The 24156-nt window shown below is 40.9% G+C and overlaps 2 protein-coding genes across 3 annotated transcripts in view; one reads left to right on the top strand and one right to left on the bottom strand.

Moving 5' to 3' along the window:
- LOC133518265 (anaphase-promoting complex subunit 5) overlaps positions 1-14861 on the top strand; it is a 23316-nt gene extending 8455 nt beyond the window's left edge. Inside the window, exons 3-13 of one of the 2 annotated variants that reach the window (XM_061851909.1) lie at positions 91-307; positions 1387-1520; positions 4049-4155; positions 5012-5168; positions 5921-6108; positions 8687-8915; positions 9301-9451; positions 10392-10580; positions 12563-12997; positions 14306-14466; positions 14707-14861. In XM_061851909.1, coding sequence (XP_061707893.1) covers positions 91-307; positions 1387-1520; positions 4049-4155; positions 5012-5168; positions 5921-6108; positions 8687-8915; positions 9301-9451; positions 10392-10580; positions 12563-12997; positions 14306-14466; positions 14707-14826 — 2088 coding nt within the window. In that variant the 3' untranslated portion in view covers positions 14827-14861. Of the gene's footprint in view, positions 1-90; positions 308-1386; positions 1521-4048; positions 4156-5008; positions 5169-5920; positions 6109-8686; positions 8916-9300; positions 9452-10391; positions 10581-12562; positions 12998-14305; positions 14467-14706 lie in introns of both variants that reach the window. The other variant, XM_061851908.1, reaches the window with a different exon arrangement.
- LOC133518257 (integrator complex subunit 2) lies at positions 14858-24156 on the bottom strand. Its single transcript, XM_061851891.1, has 8 exons — positions 23971-24156; positions 23537-23835; positions 22896-23269; positions 22114-22298; positions 17978-18326; positions 17827-17899; positions 17409-17592; positions 14858-16810 (listed from the first exon to the last, which is right to left on the bottom strand). Exons 2-8 carry the CDS (start codon positions 23824-23826, stop codon positions 14894-14896), a joined length of 3372 nt encoding a protein of 1123 aa, XP_061707875.1. The 5' UTR covers positions 23827-23835; positions 23971-24156; the 3' UTR covers positions 14858-14893.

Here is a 24156-nt window from a genome sequence, read left to right as displayed (position 1 = left end):
AGTAATGAAAACAAAAAAGCAGTACTGCTTGTATATTTTATATATTATATATACAGATTTATACTATTTTACAAATATGGTAATTTTCAGTGTCCAGATATGGAATTCAAAGAATTGGAAGCACTACTCACTGATGGCCGCTATAATCTGCTAAGTGTACACTTGCAGAACTTTTGTGTGCGCTTACAGAACATCTATGTGAATGGCATCAGTGCCTTGATGGATTGTGTCACCTCTGCTGTTGACAAACTCATGATAGAACAGACTGAGATAAATACATGTGTTGTTAGTAGGTGCAGTGTATTAGGTATGTTACGTATTTATATAGCTTTATTAATTCCTCCTTCTCCTTTATTATTCATATTATATTTTTTCAGCTTATTTGTATAATTCTCCGTTTAATGTTTTTATGGTAACCAATTATCAATGTACAGTTACAGTTTAGCCATTAGGTACACTCATACTAGAGGTCAAAACAAAAATTTTGACCTGCAGTTCCTAAAAAAAATGCCCTTACGAGGGAAGTCATTCTTTTTTTGTAAGTAAAAATATTTTTGTTTTCAGAAATCTATCGTGTTTGGTATCAAATGAAAGGGCTTTCTGAGGCACGCAAAGAAATATACAACATTATTACATTTCTTTCATTAAAAAAAAAAAATTCTAACATACCGAGTTTGGGGTCCTCCAGATACGATATGGCTGATTTGTTTTTTGTACAATATACCACAAACGATACGGGATATCCTCATATTTAACCCCAAGAAATCAATTTTGAATATAATATCATTTAGTATATTTTTATAATTTTTCAATATTACGAAGAGACTTAAGTTCTACTTCAGTACCTATTTTAAGAGAATATATGACTCGGCACTCCCCTTCTAAGGGAATGTTTTTTAGGAACTGCGAGTAAAAAATGTTGTTTTGACCTTTAGTATGCGTGTGCAAATTTGCGGTTTTTCTTTGAAATTGGGCTCGTACGGCTTCCACTATATTGACTTGGCAACATATCACATATGTCAGTGATTAAGGGTTTACTCCCAATTTGGAACAGTTAACAGCAAAAGTTAAAAAACTTAGTTTTTAATTTTTTTAGAAATAATATTTAAACCAGTGTTGGCTGAATGTTAATTGCAATTTACCATTAACCATTACAAATTTAACCGTAAACTGTAATGGACGGTTACAGTGGGCAGTATATGGGTCATGCATTAACGTTTCGGCCAAAACTAATTTGAACACACTACTCACTTAGTATATACTGCTGTTAACTGTACAAGCATATATTGAAATACAATTGGATCAATCAGGATGATCACTTGCTGTTATCTAATTCAAATGAAATATGCTATAACCGTCATTGTTAATCCATGATTGAATTTTCAGGATTTTATCTAAGAAGAATCATGGTTTACCTAGACAAGCTTACCTTTGTGCAAGTTGTATCCTTATACAAGTCATTCTGCCTTTATTACCAGAGAGGCCGGCCAGGACTGATGATGAGGTCATTGAGTAAAGAGGTACGGGGCAAATTTTTACATGATATTTATCATGATTCTGTATAAAGTGTGTTTCATTCAAATGGGGTAGTGAAAAAAAATCAAAAACTATAAGAGCTGAATTTGTGATAAAAATATGAGTACAATATTGAGGCTGATATTGGGAATAAAAAAAGCCCAGTAGGGCTAAGATGGTCGGCTCTTTGTCATTTGTCACCATGCCTGTCACATTCTAACAAGCGTGTAAGCGCGAAAGTGACGGGCCTAGTGCCAAGTGATAAAAATGGAACCAGGCTGCCACCGCAGAACAAGATCTTGATAGAAAACTAAAGTATTCTATAGAGATTACAAATGGTAATAATGGTATGTATTCCTCCTTACTTCGTTTAATGGACACGTTAATGAAGTAAATATACTTGAAATAGTTGAAATATATCCCACACCCTTATATACGTGGGTGGATTGAAAAATTCGCGGCCTGAATATTAAAAACAAAACAGAGGTTTTTTAATTTATTTTTATTTTTCTACATAGTCCCCGTCGTGTTGAATGCACTTGTTCCATCTGGATTCCAGAGCCATTACACCACTTTTGAAGAAGCTTTCCTCGAGACCTTCAAAATAGGCATCCACCTTAGCTTGGACCTCTGCGTTGCTTGAAAATTTCATACCACCCATATGTTTTTATAAATTGGGGAACAGATGAAAGTCCGATGGTGCTAAATCGGGTGAATAGGGTGGGTGGGGCAATAATTCAAACCCACATTTGGCAATCTCCGCCATCGATTTTAGTGACGTGTGAACACGTGCATTGTCCTGGTGGAAGATAACTTTCTTTGTCAACATTCCAGGTCTTTTTATCTTCAGAGCCTCGCGTAATCTGCGTAATAACTCGCAATAATAGTCGGAATTTATAGTTTTACCTCTCTGGAGATAGTCAACCATTATTATTCCCTTTGCATCCCGGAAAAAAGATGCCATGACTTTATTGGCCGACAAAATTGCTTTGGCTTTTTTGGGAGGCGGAGATCCAGGACGAACCCACTGCTTCGATTGCTGTTTGGTCTCTGGTGAATAGTGGTGGACCCACGTCTCATCCATAGTTACAAATCTGTCCAAAAAGTCTTGAGTATCGACTTCATACGGGTGTAGACATTCACGTGAATTAGTACGGCGAGCGGTTTTTTGTTCCACTGCTGAAAGAAGCCTCGGGACCCATCTCGCCGACACCTTGGAAAAACCTAATTCGTTGACTATAATATTTTGAGGTCTTTCATAAGAGATGCCTACGATGTCAGCTATTTCCCGCACCTTTAATCGCCGGTCTTTCATTATCATTTTGCATATAATTGTCACATTGTCCATGTTAGTCACCGTTGTTGGCCTCCCGGGACGAGGGTCATCTTCGATACTATCTCGTCCACGCTTGAATTCAGCTGCCCATTTTTTCACCATCGTATATGTGTCCATCATATACGATGGTGAAAAAATGGGCAGCTGATTGCCCTAATGTACTTTGCATATCATCATAAATTTGTTTCGGTGTCAATCCTTTTTTATGCAGGTATTTAATCACAGCACGCTGCTCTAATTTCTCCATTTTCACGATATCTACCGACACGTAACTTTAAATATGCCGTAAAATTGCTTTTAAATATAGACGCTAATTGAAATTTCCGCGGGAAGACAGTTGAATAATGACAGTTCAAAATGGCGGCAGAAAAAAGTTTTTTTTTTAATTGGCCAGGCCGCGAATTTTTCAATCAACCCTCGTACAATCCCAATAAATATTTCATTCGCGCAATGTAGAAACCGCCGCTCCCGGTACAGCGCCATCTAACATTTTATTTAGTAAACTGTTTTATAAGAATAAGAAAGTACTTTACAGAAGTATGTACGGACAGGAACAATAATAATACCAAGTACGAACAGGATGATCTTATGGAACTTTCAATAGAAGTAGCCGAGATAGAACTACATATTATCGTTTGTGCTTGTTAGTCTCATTTTTAATTTTTGCCTACTTCTAAAAAGTCTTAGGTGCCACGTCAAAATGGTACACGTCTTTTTATTCCCCACTGATGCTTGGTGGGAAACAATGGACCCAAGTAAATTACGTAGGTATATAATATAACGTTCAATTTCGTCACATAAAACATATTCTTAAATTGAGTATCCCAAAAACGAGGTGCTGGTGGCCTAGCGGTAAGAGCGTACGATTTGCAATCCGGAGGTCGCGGGTTCAAACCCCGGCTAGTACCAATGAGTTTTTCGGAACATATGTACGAAATATCATTTGATATTTACCAGTCGCTTTTCAGTGAAGGAATACATCGTGAGGAAACCAGACTAATCCCCACAAGGCCTAGTTTTACCCTCTGGGTTGGAAGGTCAGAAGGCAGTCCCTTTCTTAAAAACTAGTGCCTACGCCAAATCTTGGGTTTAGTTGTCAAGCGGACCCCAGGCTCCCATGAGCCGTGGCAATATGCCGGGACAACGCGAGGAAGAAGAAGAGTATCTCAAAAACAAAAGCTACCCATTTGATTTCAGAAACTAAATAATGTGGAACCCCAAGTGGCTACGACATCGCAAGCATTTCCTGAAGATCTCAAATCGTCTGAGCTATCTTTTAGGATGAACATAATAGACAGAGACAAGTTAGTATCATATTACTGCCAAAATATGTATATTTCAGAGTGTTCATTTATAAAAGTTTCTTGAAGTCTAAGAGGAAGTAAATAGTCTCTTTCTTTGACAGCTGGAATAAATGGCGTTGTACTGGGCCATATATTTTGTGGCAACTCTAGTGCAGGTGCAAATACTTATTCACATAGCTTAATTCGCATATTCTGCAGCGGTATTGACCTATGCTATGCGGGACGAAAAAATACCGGACGCGATACTTAAAATACAGTGACAATCTCCTATATACGGGACGTATGGCAACCCTACGAATAGCGCCATCTACCTCAGCTGTGAATTTGTCTTAGACTTTACGCATCTTATACAAATAAATAAATATTACGAATCCCACACTAAGCTAAACAAACGAGATTTGTGTGGGTACTATGATTGAATCTTTTCTTTAAGACGCAGGGTAGGGCAAGGCATTCTCCATACAAACCTTGTGCAAGTTTTATTCGTTAGTTTTGCCACTATAGCATTTCATTTCATTTTTTGCTTGTATATATTGGATATACGCAGAACTTGATATAGAAAATTTCCTTTATTAAAAAAAAAAAATAAACAAAAAAAAATTAATAAAAAAATAATACATCAAGCCCTAGCTAACAGAAAAATAACCATATTTACCAAAAACAATAACTGTAGCGCAAACACAAACGAAGAAAAACGCGCACAAAGTTTGTATGGAAAGAGCTTGCCGTACCCTTCGCCTTAAATGTATTTCTCTTTCCTATTGTAGCAAGAGGAGTTTGAAATACTTAGCATTTACACAGATCAGTGTGTAGGATATTGATTAATTTTGAAAAAAATATTTGTTTATTTCAGCAGCTTTGAGGAATGTCAATGGTCTCGAAAACAAGCCGAGCTGTTTACAGCCCAGCAAGCCAATCTGTTGCAGGTGAATGAGGAGAAGGCTCTACCACCGCGCCAGCTGCAGAAAACAATCAACAGAATCATGAATGATATCCCGGAATATTCAGACATTGTAAGTACTGAAATCTTATAAAGAATGGTATTTGTGATATCAGATATCAGAAAAATCATTTAGTATTAGGAATAAGTTGGTGTTAATTGGCTTCGAAAATTTCGTAATGCATTTTTTGCTGACTATTGCTGCCGGATTAAGATTTGTTGTTGTTGCATTGTTTTGTATTATATGCGACTTCTGAGACGGACATTACATTAGCTCGTTTTATGCTAGTTTAGACTATACTTATAGTGTATCTAAAGCGGACTGTGCTCTAACACAAAAAGATCGGTCCGAAAGACAGAATCAAACTCAAGAACTGTGTCTCATTTAAGGCTGGCGTCCACTAGGCTCGCAATAATTCGCTTTCTATACATTTACTATGAATGGTAAATTCGCTTCGACGCGCTGCGGCTCTTTCTCAATAGACGCAGATTCATAGTAAGAGTGAGGCCCCACTGGTGCGTTGCGTTGTGTTTGCGTCGGGTCGTCGCATGCATCGCAATGCATCAATGTGGCATACTGTCATAAAAAATATTGTAAAACGACGCAGCATTGACTTATAATAATAATAATAAATTATTTATTCACGACAAACTTGGATCATTTTGTGTTAGTGAAAATTATGGTCACCTGATATATTGTCGTCCGTCGTCCTTTTCACCCGTAATCCAAACAAGATCCAATTCTGTAGTTTATCTTTTGGTCGTGGACCACATTCCGCGCATGTATAAATCGTGCATAAAACACACCATTGCTCTACATTTCAGCATTTCCTCAGTTTCTTAAACTGCATACGAATGAAAGAGTTTTGCGGCGCGCAAGACTCTCTCTACAACTGCTTCGATCGCGCGGTATTTTGCGTCACAGGCAACAGCAGCGCATGTAACGATAGAAATAAGAGTTTCCGTTACGCAGCTCTTAATAGGGCTGCGATGCATACGAAGTTTGGTCACAAGTAAGTTAACACACCTTTGTTATCATAGAAATAAAAACGTGTACCGATATATTTGACCTAAGGCTTGCGCAAACTGGCGGAGCAGGACATCGAACAGGATTTTTTACGCGCAGCGCACAATGACGAGGGAAAATCCCCCGCGATACCACGAGCGTCTGCCAGCGCGGTATCGTCTATCAAAAGGGATTAGTTACTGGTGGCCACGAGTTCTCCCCCGTTGTGCCAAGCCTTCAGCGGCCACGCGGCCCGGCGCACTCGGGAGACTACGGTGTGCATACCGGGGGATGCCGCCGTCTACCGCCGCGGTATCCTCTAACGTGCTCTTTGATGCCGCGGAGTAAAAATTCTCGGTGATGCTCCGAGCTTTATCCCAGAGCATTTCAATTTGTACCTTAATCTAATTGAAATAGGAAAAAATATATACATTGATACATTTAATGTGATTTGTGCAGGCCTTGATTGTCACTATCTACATATTTGATGCAAACTGTACGTACAGTGTCACGTTCTGTACACAACGTACGGCATTAAGGCATTAACAAGAAGCCAAATTCTAAGATGTGTTATTCTATACTTATGTCTGTAGGTATTTATTTTCGAACAACTGTAGGTACCTACCAGTCGCGGCGTGTGGAAATTTTGGCTAGGCAACTCGGAACAACAAAAAACACCTAACTTAACTTTATGTACCTACTTTTTTCATGATAAAAGTGAAGCATGCGCTAGTGGTGTCCTTGGGCGCAACCTTTTGCAGTTAGTATACACAAAATTTCACTGTTTTAGTAACTGTATACATAGAAATGTATACATAAAACTAAGTAAAATCATATAAAAACATTGAAAACTCTAATAATAACAATATTAACGCCTTAGCAACGACCGGGACGGGAGTGTTATCATAACATTATTCAATTTTCACCCACGAATTCTAGAACCTATTACTACAAAACAACAAACAGTACTTTTTTGAATAACCGCACGTTATCAAATTATTAAGCTTGAAACTACATAATAATCTTGGATTTTGTAATAAAATTTAACTTTTTTTTTTTAAATACTAAATTTAGTACTAACAATAGCAAAATACAATATAATTTTACCCATTTATTCAATTCAATGTTTTTGTATAGCAATATTAACCATACACGCGGCAAACGCCACTCGATTCAAAATTGTGAAACGTTACACTCCAATATAAATCTTACCTGTTTGTATTTAAGGTTTAAATTCAAATGAAGCAGCATGTTGCCGTGTGCCTCTGTACCACGAACGCCGAAGTTCGCAAATTACGAGCATCTTTCTCTGTCACCCTAATTACGCCATGATTGGAGTAAAAGAGAAAGTTGCCCTCAATTTGCGTACTTTATGAATATGTGCGTACATTTTTCCAATATAAACCTTATATGGTTATACTTAAGGTTTTTATTTGAATGAATAACTCGATGCAAGACCGAGTTGCTTTGAAGCTAATTCGCACGGACTCTCTATAGCAAACTTTATGAGCGTGTGCGTGAGTTGACGTATCTGTCTAGTGTTTCATGAATGAATAGTCAAGCTGAGTTTCACTTCGCGCGCTCGCTACGATTACCTACCAAGTTGAAATTTAATCATTAGTGAAGCTTTAGTATCTTTTCCTTTATGTTATCAATTCCAAGGTAATGTAATACGTATTGTTTTCATTGTGGGTATATTTTTAATTTTAATGATGATTTATACGTTGGTTTATGTAGCAATAATATTTAGGCAAGCCGGTGGGAATCGGGTTGTATGGAGCCGCCGCCACTGGTACCTACTATCTACTACTAACAACTTATGAGTCAAGACATAAATTCAAAATCAGGTGTATACGTAGGTCTGCCTCCTCGTGTTTGATTCATTACTCAAAGGAGCAACTGTAAGAAATTTATTTTTCATCACACTTGCTCGAAAAAGATCTTATTTCATGCAGGTGTACTGAAGGACAAAGGCCTATTTTGTTTCCGCGGGAGTTATGGATTGTGAAAAAAAAGGTATTTTTTTTTCAATTACCTATGTCACTTATACAAACCAAGTAGCATAAATGTGCTTACTTTTAAAATACTGACGTTTATAATTTAATATTTTTGTTTATGTTTAAAATTATATAATTTGATTAATTTAACAGCCGTTTTTAATTTTTTTTACATAATTTTCAATCGTGGCTGAATGCCGAATAGGTCTGTGCCTTCGATGCATAACCTGTCAAAAAATTACAAAATGGCGGACGAATGTTTGATATGTCACCGTATTTAAGAGTTATTTCGCTTAAAATTTATTTTTTCTTCGCAAGTGTGATGAGAAACATTGTGTGTAACTCCGGGGGTAAGAATATTGCAAACTCGGGTCTTTAATTCCCTCCAGCCTGCGGCTGTCGGGAATTACCACGCTCGTATTCAAAATTTCACTTCCCCCTCGTTGCACAATGTACTAATTCACAATACCCAGAGCTTGTATAGTTTTTTTTTGCCTTGGAGTTTGTATCGTTTAGGGTAGGGTAGGTTATTCCCTCCCGTTAGTATGGGTGACAGCTGGTAACATCCGGGAATGTACTCCGGCACAGCTCACTGGCGATGGAGAGCGTGCGCGAGGCGCTGGCCACGGCGCAGGAGGCGGCGGACGGGTCGTGCCTGGCGCACGCGGCGGCGTGGGGCGCGCTGGCGGGCGGGCGCGCGCGCCGCGCCGCGCTGCTGGCGCGGGTGCCGCGCGCGCCGCGCCCCGCCGCCGCCGCCGCGCAGCTCATGGCGCAGCACACCGCCGTCAACAGCGTGCGCCCCGCCGAGGTCTTCCAGGTACTACTATTACTTACTGTAGCTGGCGGCCGCTATTATTGGTTATCCTTGTCCTAGTCCTACTTTTCCAAAAGTCTACGTCGAAACGGTAGTAGTCTTGTTGTTGCACACCAAAGCTCGGAGGCTTCGGAGTTATGTGACAGCAGTAAGATGACAGTCTTAATACGCAAAAGGCTCAAATTCAAACATAATAAATAATAACATTTATGACGCACACAACGTATGGAGCTTATTAATGTCTTTGTATATGTATTTACATCAGATTTACATGTCCTTGACCATAGCTAAGAAACTAAAAAAAAGCATGTTACAGCCGGACACTGCACACTAAAATGTAATAATCAACTAGATAGATGAACATGTGATGATAACGACTATTTCACAGATTCTAACCAAGGGCGACTCCATCAACTACCTCCACGCTATGACGGACCTGACCATGGCTGGGTTAGCCAACACGGCGGCACTATGGTCTCTCTACGGGAAGACGGAGATGGCGTCAGTGGCGTGCCAGCTTCTACTCAACCTGAACACAAGTAAGATACTAATAGAAAGACGACGCCATCAACTGGGAGTCGTGACTTGACCATGCTGGAGTTAGCTAAAGGGTGTGGTCTCATGGGAACACGGAGATGGCGTCAGTGGCGTGCCAGCTTCTACTCAACTTGAACACAAGTAAGATACTAACCGAAGAGACTCCACCATCAACTGTAAGTCATGACTTGACCATGGTGGAGTTAGCTAAAGGGTGTTGTCTCTATGGTAAAACGGAGATGGCGTCATCAGTGGCGTGCCAGTTTCCACTCAACCTGAATACAAGTAAGATACTAACTAAAGGCGACTCCATCAACTATAATGACCTGACCGTGTCGGGCTTAGCCAACATATCTGCACTCAAAGATCTGCTGCAGCACTGAAGATCACTCTTTTTCTACGGAAAGATCACCTAGGATTGGTGCCGTTCTCGAGAACGGTATTAAAAAAAAAATGTTTTTGGAAGTTGGCCTTAGGTGTGCACGTGACAAGAAATATACATAGCAACAGCCAATACCTGAGTAGACATTACATTATAAAAATCTTGAAATAAATAATTACTACAATACAGAGATGTAACTAGTCAGCCTCCATTTATTATGGGAAATAATTTCGGACAATGTTTCCCTGCCCATGCTAAACGGAGAACATTCTTGAGAGTGGTACAACTCTAAAGCAGAGATACTAGATAGATTTTTGTACATTGAGCCGCCTATTGCTATTTCTATTGCACGCGCATAATTATATTGCAGTCCCGCCCATGATGCCAGTTGTCAATGTCACTGTGCGAGCTTGACAGCAATATAACTATGCGCGTGCAATAGAGATATCAACAGGCGGGTCAATGTAATGGGTAATCTATATGTTAAACGTCTCTTCTTTAATCACTCTCAACTTGAACACATAAAATACTCTTCCCAATTTGTAATAACTTGTTGACAGAATGCAACATCGGCGTTGGCAGCGTGTGGCACAACACGATGGCGCTGGCGACGGCGGGCGCGGGCGCGCTGTGCGCGGCGGCGTGGCGCGGCGACGCGGCGCTGGCGCGGGCGCTGGCCGCCGCGGCGCGCGCCCCGCCCGCCAGGCTGGTCGCTGCTCGGGAGCGCGCCCGCGACGCGCTGTTGGCAGGTAACGTTGGCAGCGTGTGGCACAACACGATGGCGCTGGCGACGGCGGGCGCGGGCGCGCTGTGCGCGGCGGCGTGGCGCGGCGACGCGGCGCTGGCGCGGGCGCTGGCCGCCGCGGCGCGCGCCCCACCCGCCAGGCTGGTCGCTGCTCGGGAGCGCGCCCGCGACGCGCTGTTGGCAGGTAACGTTGGCAGCGTGTGGCACAACACGATGGCGCTGGCGACGGCGGGCGCGGGCGCGCTGTGCGCGGCGGCGTGGCGCGGCGACGCGGCGCTGGCGCGGGCGCTGGCCGCCGCGGCGCGCGCCCCACCCGCCAGGCTGGTCGCTGCTCGGGAGCGCGCCCGCGACGCGCTGTTGGCAGGTAACGTTGGCAGCGTGTGGCACAACACGATGGCGCTGGCGACGGCGGGCGCGGGCGCGCTGTGCGCGGCGGCGTGGCGCGGCGACGCGGCGCTGGCGCGGGCGCTGGCCGCCGCGGCGCGCGCCCCACCCGCCAGGCTGGTCGCTGCTCGGGAGCGCGCCCGCGACGCGCTGTTGGCAGGTAACGTTGGCAGCGTGTGGCACAACACGATGGCGCTGGCGACGGCGGGCGCGGGCGCGCTGTGCGCGGCGGCGTGGCGCGGCGACGCGGCGCTGGCGCGGGCGCTGGCCGCCGCCGCGCGCGCCCCACCCGCCAGGCTGGTCGCTGCTCGGGAGCGCGCCCGCGACGCGCTGTTGGCAGGTAACGTTGGCAGCGTGTGGCACAACACGATGGCGCTGGCGACGGCGGGCGCGGGCGCGCTGTGCGCGGCGGCGTGGCGCGGCGACGCGGCGCTGGCGCGGGCGCTGGCCGCCGCGGCGCGCGACCCGCCCGCCAGGCTGGTCGCTGCTCGGGAGCGCGCCCGCGACGCGCTGTTGGCAGGTAACGTTGGCAGCGTGTGGCACAACACGATGGCGCTGGCGACGGCGGGCGCGGGCGCGCTCCGCCTGCTAAGCTGGTCGCTGCTCGAGAGCGCGCCCTCGACGCGTTGGCAGATACCGGGGGGATCGCATGCTGACGCCGACGGCTTTAGGCTTAGAACGCACTGCGATTAACTTCTTGCGGTTTCAGAGCCACTAACAGTGTAACGTACGGCATGCTTTATAAGCGCACGCACTTGCAAGAATGAAACTGCAAGAAATTAATCGCAGTGCGTTCTAAGCCTTACATTGGTTAAAGAAAAATGTATGGCAGTTGGCGTCAGTGTCGAGTGTGAGTGCTCCGAGTTACCTATCTTCATGTAAGTGGCCGTCGTGAGTGGGTTAGTGAGCTCCTAGCCCGGGTGCGAGGCGCTGTTGGCAGGTAACTCGATCTAACCGTGACACACAGGAAGGGCGTGAAGCTCCCTAGCCCGCCTCCTAATCTTTTCATGGAGGGTGTAGACTGCAGAAGATGGCGATTGGCGACTTCTTATATACATAAATTATCCTTTACTTCGCATTGAATAGTGAGCGTGAGCATGCAATGTTATATATCCATAGATGCATACGTACGTACTTCGAACCCAGTTTAATTAGTTGCTAACTGACCACTGTTACATACAGACGCTGTCGCCCTCGCGGCCGCTCTATAGCTATATTTCTTTTTGTATACTTGTTTTCTCCTACTACCGTCCTACTCTACCGTCTAACAATCTACAGAGGGACTCCTCAAATGCCTATGGAGCCTTACCTAAATACGAATAAGTTACCTACATTCGTTTTTATATCTTTAAACTCACCTTTCAACATCATCACGTTCAAATGTGACACAAATGTGCGAATGAAGAATATACAAACTTTATTGACCCGATTTCATTTTATGATTTCGTAACCACGATGTTTGCTTTTTCAAGATTTTAGCTATCCGTGAAAATGGTCTTTAAACACAAGATGAATGCAGTATCCAAACTATGAGCCCAATCCCAGATCCCGTCCCCAGAAGCAAAATTTACAAATGCCTAACAATTCGCACTGGTTTTCCAGGAAAATGGGAGGAAGCGGAACAAAATATAAAGCAATTAGCATCCTATGATAGATGGCAGAGCCAGTTATTAAAAGCGGAGATGTTTTACCTAAAAGGAGACGCAACAGAAGCGTTGGAGTCCATTCACGACATATTAGACTATTGCAAAACTGAAGATGATAGCCTGCATTATATATCTTTGAGGCTAAAAGCTATGATCCTGATGTCTCAAGTACAACACACATTCAGTAGCATGCAGTCGACAAATATTATGTTGCTGAATGAAGCGTTGTCACTGGCCAAGAAATATCATTTGCATTATTTAGCCGCTACAGCTGAAATGCACATAGCAAACGTCCAACTGAATATGGGATGCGCCAAAAACGCACTTATTTTAGTCCGAAAAGTACTACCTTCTATAATGGCTCATGGGAGTGCATACGATATGGCTAGAGGTCAGTATCACTTAGCATGCTGCATGCAACTAGCGATTATTTATTATATTATGCAGTAAAACAAAATATTTTGCAGAACACGTATAATTTATCGCAATTTATCAAAAAAAAAACAATTTTGTGTCACATCCTGTATAAAATTTAACTTTTACAAAGTTCACCAAAATCACTATTTTGATTCGTTTAAACTATATGTCTGCCTTCCGCATAAAGGTAAAAATGTATTAATGTGGCGAATATTATGGATGATGATGGTTGACACGTTGGCGAATGATACCTAAATTTTGAACCGTTTATTTATACCGCCCGTCAAACGAGGCTTTTAGAATTTTGAGGAATTTTAGTATGCGGATCACAGATCTTTAACAAATGGCAAAACAAAAATATGGCCAAAAATACACAAGAAATAATTAGCTGGTTATAAAAATTGGAACTAGAAAAACTAACGTTAAATTTTAAAATATTTCGGTCTTGAAGTTCAAGGGAAACAGGGTAAAGGGGATAAATGTGGAAGCACACGCAAGGGTACCGGCAGCTGGATTCAAATTTACTTGTGTAGCATGGATGGCGCACAAGTTGGCGACTTCAAACAGGCCGACGAGGTAAGCCTCACTCGCTTCCTGGCGAGGCGCGTATGGCAGCAGACCGGGCGATAACGATGAGGTTTCTTCACTCCACCACTGCTTAGCGCCGACCTGCGCACGGCTTTGGTGACAAACTGTTTACGAGGAGCCTCTCCTATTCGGGCGCCGATTTACGCGCGCCTTTGGTAGTCGACTGTTACGAGGAGCTTCTCCACCCGTGGATTTACGCGCACTTAAAAAGACTTCGTGTTAACTATCAAACTGGCTATAAATTGTAAAACTGGTTAAAAATGACCCGGGAACACAAACGACTTTTCCACTCCAAATTCACAAAACCATCTCTCCAAAAACAACTTCAATCTTTTCTTTTTCGAATATTCCATAAAAATTTAAATTCAAAATAAGCGCATTTATGCACTTAATTTATTAGAAACGGCCAGGAATTATACGAAGAAGGTCGGCGTTTTCGCGTTTTTGCTATAAGCGCCACCTAACGGTATCCGCGTGAATCAACATCCGCGAAACATGGCCAAAACACTAAAAACAACCTGACCAAGGCACGGCGGTAATTCCACAAAACTACGACAGATGTAGTAGCGTTTCGCTACAATTAATATTATATTCGTCCGTCACTTTCGAAGTAAACGTAAGACAGTTTAAATAACCAATGTGTTGTGCCCAAGTTAAATGACGCTATGTCCTAACTGTTTATTCTGCTTTTCAGCACTACTTTTATACACGAAGTGCCGCATAGCTACTGCCCCTGCGAGTGGCGAAGCGCGCCTCCAAGTGATACAGTCATGCTGCGAAACACTAGAATCTGTTAAAAAGAATTTCACGAAAGTGGGAGCCCAAGCTCGTCTGTTGCAGACATGGTATTTACAGGTATGTAAGCCTAATCAGTGTTTATTTACTCTAGCTGAATGACTTACTATGGGACATAGAACCTATATCATAATCTTGAAAATATGCTGTTCTACAGAAAACTCCTAGTTCCATTCACTTGAAATTCATGACACAGCAACTAATCTTTTGAGTTTGGGATCCATAGTAAAGCTATATGTACCTACTTTATAACTCAGCTCGCGGAATGTATAACGAATTTTTATGAGTGACTGTTTTCAGGCTCAGCTGTACAATGCTATTGGAAACCATGCAGCTAGAAATCAATGCGCATTTGTGTATAGACAACTTGAAACACAAAATCTAGTGGAACCAACTAATAACTTATTTATTATGTACTAAGTTATCATGTTCAAATAAAACAAAACTATCATTCAGTGCTTATATTTTATTTTATGAGTTACTTCATTTAGTACATCTTATCATTTAAAAGGGCCGCTTGTACTATTTCAGACATGGTTACTTTAATATCTCTACAAAGAACTTCGGCCACTAGAACTTTGCTTTTAGGTTGCGTTTCAGATGCGACGTATGCGCCTTCGCCAAGAATTTGGGTGTCATTCCAGCAGTGACCAAGGGAGGCCTGGGATTCGCATATCCGTCCAAGCTGCAGCAATAATGATGTGATATCCTCCAAAAGCGAGGGGAATGCAGTACATATCCTTACAAGGGATTTCAGGACTGGTTGGAAGAGTTCTAGCCGCAAGTCGCTCGGCAGCACGGACAATAGTGTTGATAAGGTATTGATACACAATCGCGCTATGGACATAGCCTTGGGTAGCGCATATTGAATGGACAAATGGGACACCAAGTCAACAGCAAATATTTGCTTTTCAAGTGAAGCTTGGCTAAGCAGTTCTGGGATGAAATCCAAACAAATATGCATAGAAGGTATGCCCTGCACTGTAACTGGCAACAGTTCTCTGGGATATCCTTGGAAATGAACAAGTTTAGCGAGTGATGGTTCCGAAATAAAGACTTGGTGCAGGAAAGAACAGATAATACTTCTAACTTCACGCAGTGACCACATCAATTCTGGCGTCGATTGATCTTCTTCTGTTTCGAGACAAGCTTCTAGTAATATTTGAAGTGCAGCACTCTCTTGAGCAGCAACTAATGCATTTTTCAACTCCTCCCTTTCGGCTTCTGACGTAAGCTGGCCGCTCTTTTCCACCAATGGTTTATCCAGTAGGTGTCTGCTAAGTTGACTCCTGGAAGCAGCTAAACTCGCTTCTAAAATTCTGAGTATGATTTTCAAAATGGGCCCGCATCTAAAAACCCTTATGTCACAACGTAATACCTGTAATGGATCTACCAATACATTCTCTTGCGTGATCGTAACGCTTTTAATGCTACTAATATCAAGTAGAGCATTTATAGTCATAATCCAGAGACATCTTGGTAGCACAGTGTTTAAGCGTAACCATACCTCTCGATATAATTCTTGAATGTGACGTGGTACTTTATCTCCAAGTACGCTTTTGAAATAACGGACAAACATTTCGGCAAACGGCCATATGTCAATTGGGTTTTTATTTAACATTGCTTTTAAAACCTTTCCAGTCTTGTATGGATTTTCTTCAATACTTTGGAATGCCTCATTTATCGAGGATTCAGTTAAATTAACATCTACTTGGTGTCTACAAGAATCTCCGAAAACTTGATCGTCCATCCAGTCGTCGACCAATGACAACTGAGGAAAGTGCGTAGCCAGTAACCTAAGCAGGGGGCTAAAGAGCCCACCATAACTCATTTGATCTTTCTGTGCTTGGTGTAGCAAATATTTTATAGGCAATTCCGACAGGAAAGCGGCGGAATAACTCTTTACTTTTCTGCCATTGGCCTGAAGTGTCGCTGTATTTGACAGCCTCACGTCTTCATAAAGGAGCAGATAGTAAATCAGTAGCAACTGGGAGGCTAATGTCGGCTTTTCCAAATTAAATTCTGCTGATGATTCTCCGTTGTCCACTTCCATGACGTGAAAAACTTTCTTCTGTGCATCGAAATTTGCACCGAATATGGAGTTTCTGAATACTCTCCGGATTTCCTCTTCAGTTATAGGTTTGTTTACGTACTCATTGGCGCCTTTATTGTTTATTACTAATATAGAATTAACATACACTTCAACTAGGGCGGGCATGACAGGATGTAAAGGAGCTGTGCAATTGCAGATCTGTCGATAAATCCAGTTTTTAATAGGTACTTTGTGCTTAGAAAACGCCCGCGATTTCAATAGTTGATGAATGCAATGCACGGGTAGGTATCCGGCGATGTTGCTATTAAGGTTTACGGTAACTGGCACCTTCACTGCGTGCGCTGTTACAACCTGGAAAGCAGAAATATATTAAATTACACAAATGTTTGCTGTACTTCAAATTGGAATGATGAATTAAAAAATATACCTATAACATGTTGATAGTTTATTTGAAAATGAAGTAATCTACACTATGGTTAATTACTGGTGACTCTGAATCACACGGATCAGTTTCACCTTAAATCTACTAGTTTTCTTTAATAAAATAATAAATAAATCAGCCTATATACGTCCCACTGCTGGGCACAGGCCCTCTCATGCGCGAGAGGGCTCGGGCTATAGTCCCCACGATAGCCTAATGCGGATTGGGGACTTCACATACACGATGCTTTCCTTTACCGAAAAGCTAGTGGTGGTATTAGCGGTGGTGGCCGAGTAGATATGACGGCAGACTTTCAATCCGGAGGTAGCGGGTTCAAATCCTGGCTCGTACCAATGAGTTTTTCGGAACTTATGTACGAAATGTCATTTGAAATTTACCACTAGTTTTCTTTATTTAATCTTTATTGCACAAAAGGAAAACTTATTGCTGAAAAGGCGGACTTAATGGCATGAGGCATTCTATGCCAAAGATAAGACGCCATGAGAAAAACCTAAACATAGAGCAGACCTGTTCTGTGAATATTTCTTGAGTGAACGCCTGCTTGATGCGTGCCAGGCCGTTTGGGCGCACCGGCACGCGCATGCCTAGTGTGGCGCACACCAGCTCTCCCACCGCTGCCAGTTGCCCCGAGTGGAAGTGAATGGCTATCAGAAGCAACATTTCTCCAAATGAAGCTGTCACCCCGGAATTGCTGCAATGTGAAGAAAGTATTTTTATATTAATTATTTTCGTGTGGTTAAGGTCCAAACTAATCTGTCATCAGTTATTTTTATTAGCCTAATTTTGTGTCCCACTGCTGGGCCTTTGCGCCACTTGACTTCTCGTTTGTACTTTGTACTTTCCGGGTGCAAGCGGCGGACATATCCAGCCTAGTCAATTTAAGTTCAGTAGATTATTAGTGTTTCAAATGAGTAAAAACAAGTACCTTTCAAAATACGCTTCTTCCTTAACAAGCCACTGGACCCACTCTATTGCTTTCTTTTCATGTTCAACTGCGGCTGAAAAGTGGGATAGACATATTAGAATTGTAACACATGCAGCACAAAACATACATTCGATGTCAAAGTAGCACATACCCATTAGAGAAGGGCAAGCCAAGATCATACATAGACTCAGAGACACAAATCTAACTCCAGCTGGGGTAGGAGGTGGCTTTTGAGTGACGAGCCTTAAGAGACCTGCCACTTCGTCATCTTGAAATTTGATCCCTGCGATTCCTCTAAGGGCACAGTATAGTCTTAATAGCGCAGAGGCGTCAACGCCAGCAGAAGCCTCTTTTAGTCTATTTAAAAGCTCTTGACGTAATTTGGTGAGTGCGGCGTGGCCATCCCCTTTGCCTCGTTTATGAGAGTTACGTAAAAATGTTGCAAACCAGGCCCTCGTAGTTTGATCGGATCCAAGTAGTAATCCGGACATAAATGACACCTGTAACGAAAACCCCATCATAAACAAATGTGAAATGAAAGCCAAGTCAAATCCTGAAAGGGTGTAGCAGGATAGCCTAGGAAAAATTGCCCCCAGCGATTTTGGGCCGAAACTGTAATCAAACGATGCCTTTTGGGAAGGTTATACTCTGCACAAAGTTTCATCCCTCTGTTACCCCCTGGGGGTGAAAAAAAACCCGATTAACCCCAAAACTGTTTTAATTATTTTTTCCTAAACTATGAAAGTGACGAATTTCAAATTTCGTACAAATATTAATAAGACTAAAAGCTATGTGCTAAAAAAATATTAACCCCCTAACCATTGAAATTCTAGTAAAAAAAAAACAAAAATAAAAAAAGAATCAACCTGTATATCAAGTTTGGCTCATGGTACTACACCATTTTTTTTTTCAAAAATGAACCAGTTTATATTCTACATGATACAAAAGTTTCATGGACCTACTCCAGAAGGAACATTGCGAAATTAATATGTATTGGCTCTTTGGTGCGTACTATTCATTGAACTCCCACTAAGAGTCTTGCATTATTAATAAACAATGGCTTGCGATCGGACCGCTGCTCGTGCCCGATTTGAAAAAGGTGGGGATAAAGAAGTATGAATCAAACTCATTTGTACATGGATCTCAAGTTTGGCTCATGGTACACACACCATTTTTTTTTTCAAAAATGTACCAATTTATATTCTATATTATATAAAAGTTTCATGGACCTACTCCAGAAGGAACATTGCGAAATTAAAATAAACGTACTATTTCGTAGCTACTAATCATTATACTCGTATCATGCTTAATACGCAACGTCTCGGACCCGAAAACAAAATAATTTAAAAAAACCGGCCAAGAGCATGTCGGGCCACGCTCAGTGTAGGGTTCCGTAGTTACTCTTCCGTCACAATAAGCTAAACTGGAGCTTAAAGTATAGTAAATTGTTAACCAAGGGATGAAACGGTACCTTTCACGTGAGTTAAACAAATAGGCAAATTTGCATAATCAGTACCTAATTAAAGTATGTCTTTTTACTATGAAGGGGAAACTTTTTGCGATAACTCAAAAACAGCTAAACTGATCATGTCCGCTATAGTTTTCATTTAATGTCTTTCTTAAGCTCTACTTCCACGATTTTTTTAATTTTTTTTGGACCTATGGTTCAAAAGTTAGAGGGGGGGGGACACATTTTTTTTTCTTTCGGAGCGATTATCTCCGAATATATTCACTTAATCAAAAAATGTTTGTTGAAGACCCCTATTAGTTTTGAAATACCTTTCCAACGATACCCCACACTGTAGGATTGAAGCAAAAAACAAAAATTCACCCCCACTTTACGTGTAGGGGAGGTACCCTCAAAAAAATTAATTTTTTAGATTTTATTGTACGACTTTGTCGGCTTTACTGGTTTATATATCCATGCCAAATTTCAGCATTCTAGCACTAACGATCATGGAGCAAAGCCTCGGACAGACAGACAGACAAACAGGCAGGCGGACATGGCGAAACTATAAGGGTTCCTAGTTGACTACGGAACCCTAAAAATGTTTTTATAAATACAAATGAGTTTGATTCATACTTCTTTATCCCCACCTTTTTCAAATCGGGCACGAGCAGCGGTCCGATCGCAAGCCATTGTTTATTAATAATGCAAGGCTCTTAGTGGGAGTTCAATGAATAGTACGCACCAAAGAGCCAATACATATTAATTTCGCAATGTTCCTTCTGGAGTAGGTCCATGAAACTTTTGTATCATGTAGAATATAAACTGGTTCATTTTTGAAAAAAAAAATGGTGTGGTACCATGAGCCAAACTTGATATACAGGTTGATTCTTTTTTTATTTTTGTTTTTTTACAAGAATTTCAATGATTAGGGGGTTAATATTTTTTTAGCACATAGCTTTTAGTCTTATTAATATTTGTACGAAATTTGAAATTCGTCACTTTCATAGTTTAGGAAAAAATAATTAAAACAGTTTTGGGGTTAATCGGGTGTTTTTCACCCCCAGGGCGTAACAGAGGGATGAAACTTTGTGCAGAGTATAACCTCCCCAAAAGCAATCGTTTGATTACAGTTTCGGCCCAAAATCGCTGGGGGCAATTTTTCCTAGGCTATCCTGCTACACCCTTTAATTACATCCCAAGTGAACTAGAACTTGGCATCCTTATAGTGGATCTCAATTACTTATTTTGCCGGCGAAGTCAACAACGACGCATATTCTAAGAAAATTTTAGTATTCATCAGTCTATTTCGAAACTAAAATTTAACCTAAGAAAATTAACCCGAATATTAAGAAAATTAACCCGAATATGGGCAATCAGGGAAAATAATTCGTGTAGTTTTGTAAATTGGTACAATTTATACCTTGTGGTGTCCAGATGAAAATACTTAAAGTCCTCGAGGGTGGGGGTTGTGCTCATGTGCTGACGGTGTAAGGGGGGTTGAAGGTACCTTTTTCAGATTTTTGCTCATATCTCGAATATCTTTACAATTACTTCGAATAAAAGTTTTACCATAAAATTCCCTACAACTTTGGTTATGTTTATTTTTACTCTATGATCAATACTTTAGGAGCTACAGGTTGTTTAAGTTAACAAAGGGACAAAAATAGGCGATTTAATAGAACGTCGTTTTTTCGTAACTGTTCAACATAATTAAAATTTTTAGTTTAGAATATGTAAGCTCAGTCACCTGCTGATCAAATATAAAAAAATCTGCCAAGAGCATGTCGGATCATGCTCAGTACAGGGTTCCGTAGTTACCCGTCCGTAAAGGTAGACTTTTTGCCAAAACTCAGAAACGGCTAGGCCTATCAGGTTCGCTACAGTTTTCCTTGAAAGTGTTTACTAAGTTTTACTTCCACGATTTTTTTCATATTTTTTGGACCCATAGTTCAGAAGTTAGAGGGGGGGAAATTCATTTTTTTTTCTTTTTGCAATTTTACCTTTTTAATTTTTGACTGACCATAAAATACGCACTTCGCAATTTTTTTAAAAATAAACCAAATCTTAAGGCTATTTGTACTACTGATACTCGAGATATGAGCAAAAATCGTAAAAGGTACACCCTCTAAGACTCTTAGTATGTTTATCTGGACACAAGGTATAATCGTACCAAGTTTAAGAAGTACACGAATAATTTCTCCTGATTTTATTGATTTTCTTGAATTATTACAAATAGGCGCTTAGTGTGTAAATAAAATCTTTTTTTAACATTACAAATCGTAAAAAAAAACACAATTTCTTTGTCTTAAGGGCCCGCAGAAAGCTCGGTCGAATTTTACCTTCCCATACAAACGGAGTTTCGTTATTATTTTAAAACTACGTGTTGGTTTGTAATGAAACTTTGCACATATACGTAATGACATGAGGTACCTTTCACTTAGTTTATATAGCTACAGCGTATAAAACAAATAGAGCAAAAACTAGTTTTTATAAACTTAGATTTGCTGTATTTTTTAAACTATGGTATCTGAAGCTACATAAACTAATTACAGGCATATTGTAACTAGTTCAGAGCAATCTCTGCTTACCATCAGGCAGGCCGTATGCTTGTTTGCCACCGACATAGTATAATAGATTTTGAGTTATGGAGGGGTCAAAAGTCGCTCCAAAGGTACGTGTAATATAGCACACGGCTGCTGCGTTGCCAGTTCTCTTTTGAACTTGGCTTAACATGTTGTTGCGTGTCTAGATAGCAGTGGTGGATGACAATAAACCTCAACATGGCAAATAAATTGTTTTCCATTTATATTTGAGCTGTACGTTATAGCTATCATTACCAGGTCATCTTCATGGTGCGTAAGAGTGAGGGTTATTACAAGGGCCGGCAATCGCGACGCTGCAGCAGCTCTAGCTCTCACTGATGCCGCCATGTAGGGGCAGACTGCACAGAGTGTGCTGAGGGTTTTGGCCCTTATGCCACCTTCTTCACCTCTCTCTGTGTTTGCCACCAGGGACTCAACAACTAAAAATAAAGATATATTAATGTATGTAATGTAATTTTTTGCAATATTGTAAATTAAGGAAAGTAATAATTCAGATAATGCCCTATGGCATTAAGTCCGCCTTTTGTACTATAAGGTTTTCTTTTGTGCGATAAAGGTTAAATAAATAAATAAATAATTAGTGTGAGTAGGCCCCAGGGTCTAACTATAATTTCGTCAGGGATAGTGCAATATAAGTAACAAATGAAGTAAGGTCTAAGTTCCTTGTTACATTGTTTGAATTTGAACTATTATCAACTTTGTTAGTTGCATGGTGTTGCACTAACCCCGATGATTTACAATTTGTGGGCCTACTGCAAACTCCAAACATTGAACATGGAAATTTAATTATGTGTCTCTCTCTTATTCATATGAAAGAGAGGTATATGAATATTTTGTTGAGGATTCAGTTAATGTCTACTTGGTGTCTACACAAGTTTGACAAGAATTGCTGAAAACTTGATTGTCCATCTAATGTGTCCAACTGAGAGAAGTGCGTCACCGGTGTTATATTATAGGCCCGCTATGGGGGCCTACTATAAAGGCATTTCAAGAAATAAAGTTAATGAATATTATACCTTCTTGCAATGTGTCAGGCATATTAGCAACCACCCATGATATTATGATTGGGCCTTTATTAACATGTAGCAAAACTTCTACCACATCACAAATATTAAGCAAATTTGGTAGCTCTGCAAGGCTTATGCAGATAACATCAGTGATCTCCTCCAAATAGACATCATTATCAAATAGCTCAGATGGTTTGATTGCACACTCTATACTTGTGTTTTTGTGTTGGTTGTATTCTATTATTTGTGCTTGCATTTGAAGTATCTCTGAAAGAACCAGTCGAACTCTTCTTGGTGAATCAGATTGCTCAAAGTCACTGGCAATGCCATTCACAATATTTTGCACAAGGAAAGATTCTGTGTATTGTGAACCATTTTTCTGTCTGAAAGTTAAACAATTAATAGCTTTCAAATCATTATAAAATGAACAAGTCTATAACAAATACATAAATAAATTTTCATCAAGAGGTCAGCTTTATGGCTTAGGCAACATGAATACTAAATATAAACTTGATTGGCTACCATTAAGTCATTGAAAACAAATATTACAGGTTAACATATTCACTGTGGCAATCATTTAACATGGCAATTAAGCATATGTGCATCAGGCCTTATCAATGTGATGCCACAGCAAAGATAAAGATCCTCACCTCATTTGTTGTTCTTTCTTTACATCAACTTCTAATGTATGGAACTCAATAGATAAAAGTGATACTATGAAATTGACAAGGTCTATACCAGAGAGTAATGTTAGAATATCCTTTTTTGCTTCTGCACAGTATTTAGTGATGTCTAAAGGTGATATCAAGGCCATGCGAACCAAGCATGGTATTATGGGTCTTATTTCATCAGTTGTACATTTTGTCAAACTCCCTATGTCTAAATCCTTCAATGCTTTGAACACATGAGGTTGCACCGGTTTCATGAATACTACGTCCATGGTAATTTTCTGAAACAAACAACGTATTTGTAAATTGAAGATAAGTAAAACACAAAATGAATGGACTTCCACTGATCGACACATTTTGACGTGAGCGTAATGTTACTATACAATGTTTGATTACATTTTGAATGAAATATTTACCGATGTCAAACTCCTCGCTGTATAAACCAATCACATTTATTGAGTTTATTAGCTATTTACATAGTCCGATTAACTGCATAATTTATTTAATTTTTATTGATAGCCAGGCATATTAAATATACAAAATCATAAAGCAATGTTAAATCAGCAGTCAGCGTCAGGAGCTTCAGGAGCTTGACAAGTTGA

The sequence above is a fragment of the Cydia pomonella genome, chromosome 5 (assembly GCF_033807575.1).
Source record: "Cydia pomonella isolate Wapato2018A chromosome 5, ilCydPomo1, whole genome shotgun sequence".
NCBI classification, from domain to species: Eukaryota; Metazoa; Arthropoda; class Insecta; order Lepidoptera; family Tortricidae; genus Cydia; species Cydia pomonella.
This window is presented reverse-complemented; position numbering and strand designations above follow the sequence as displayed.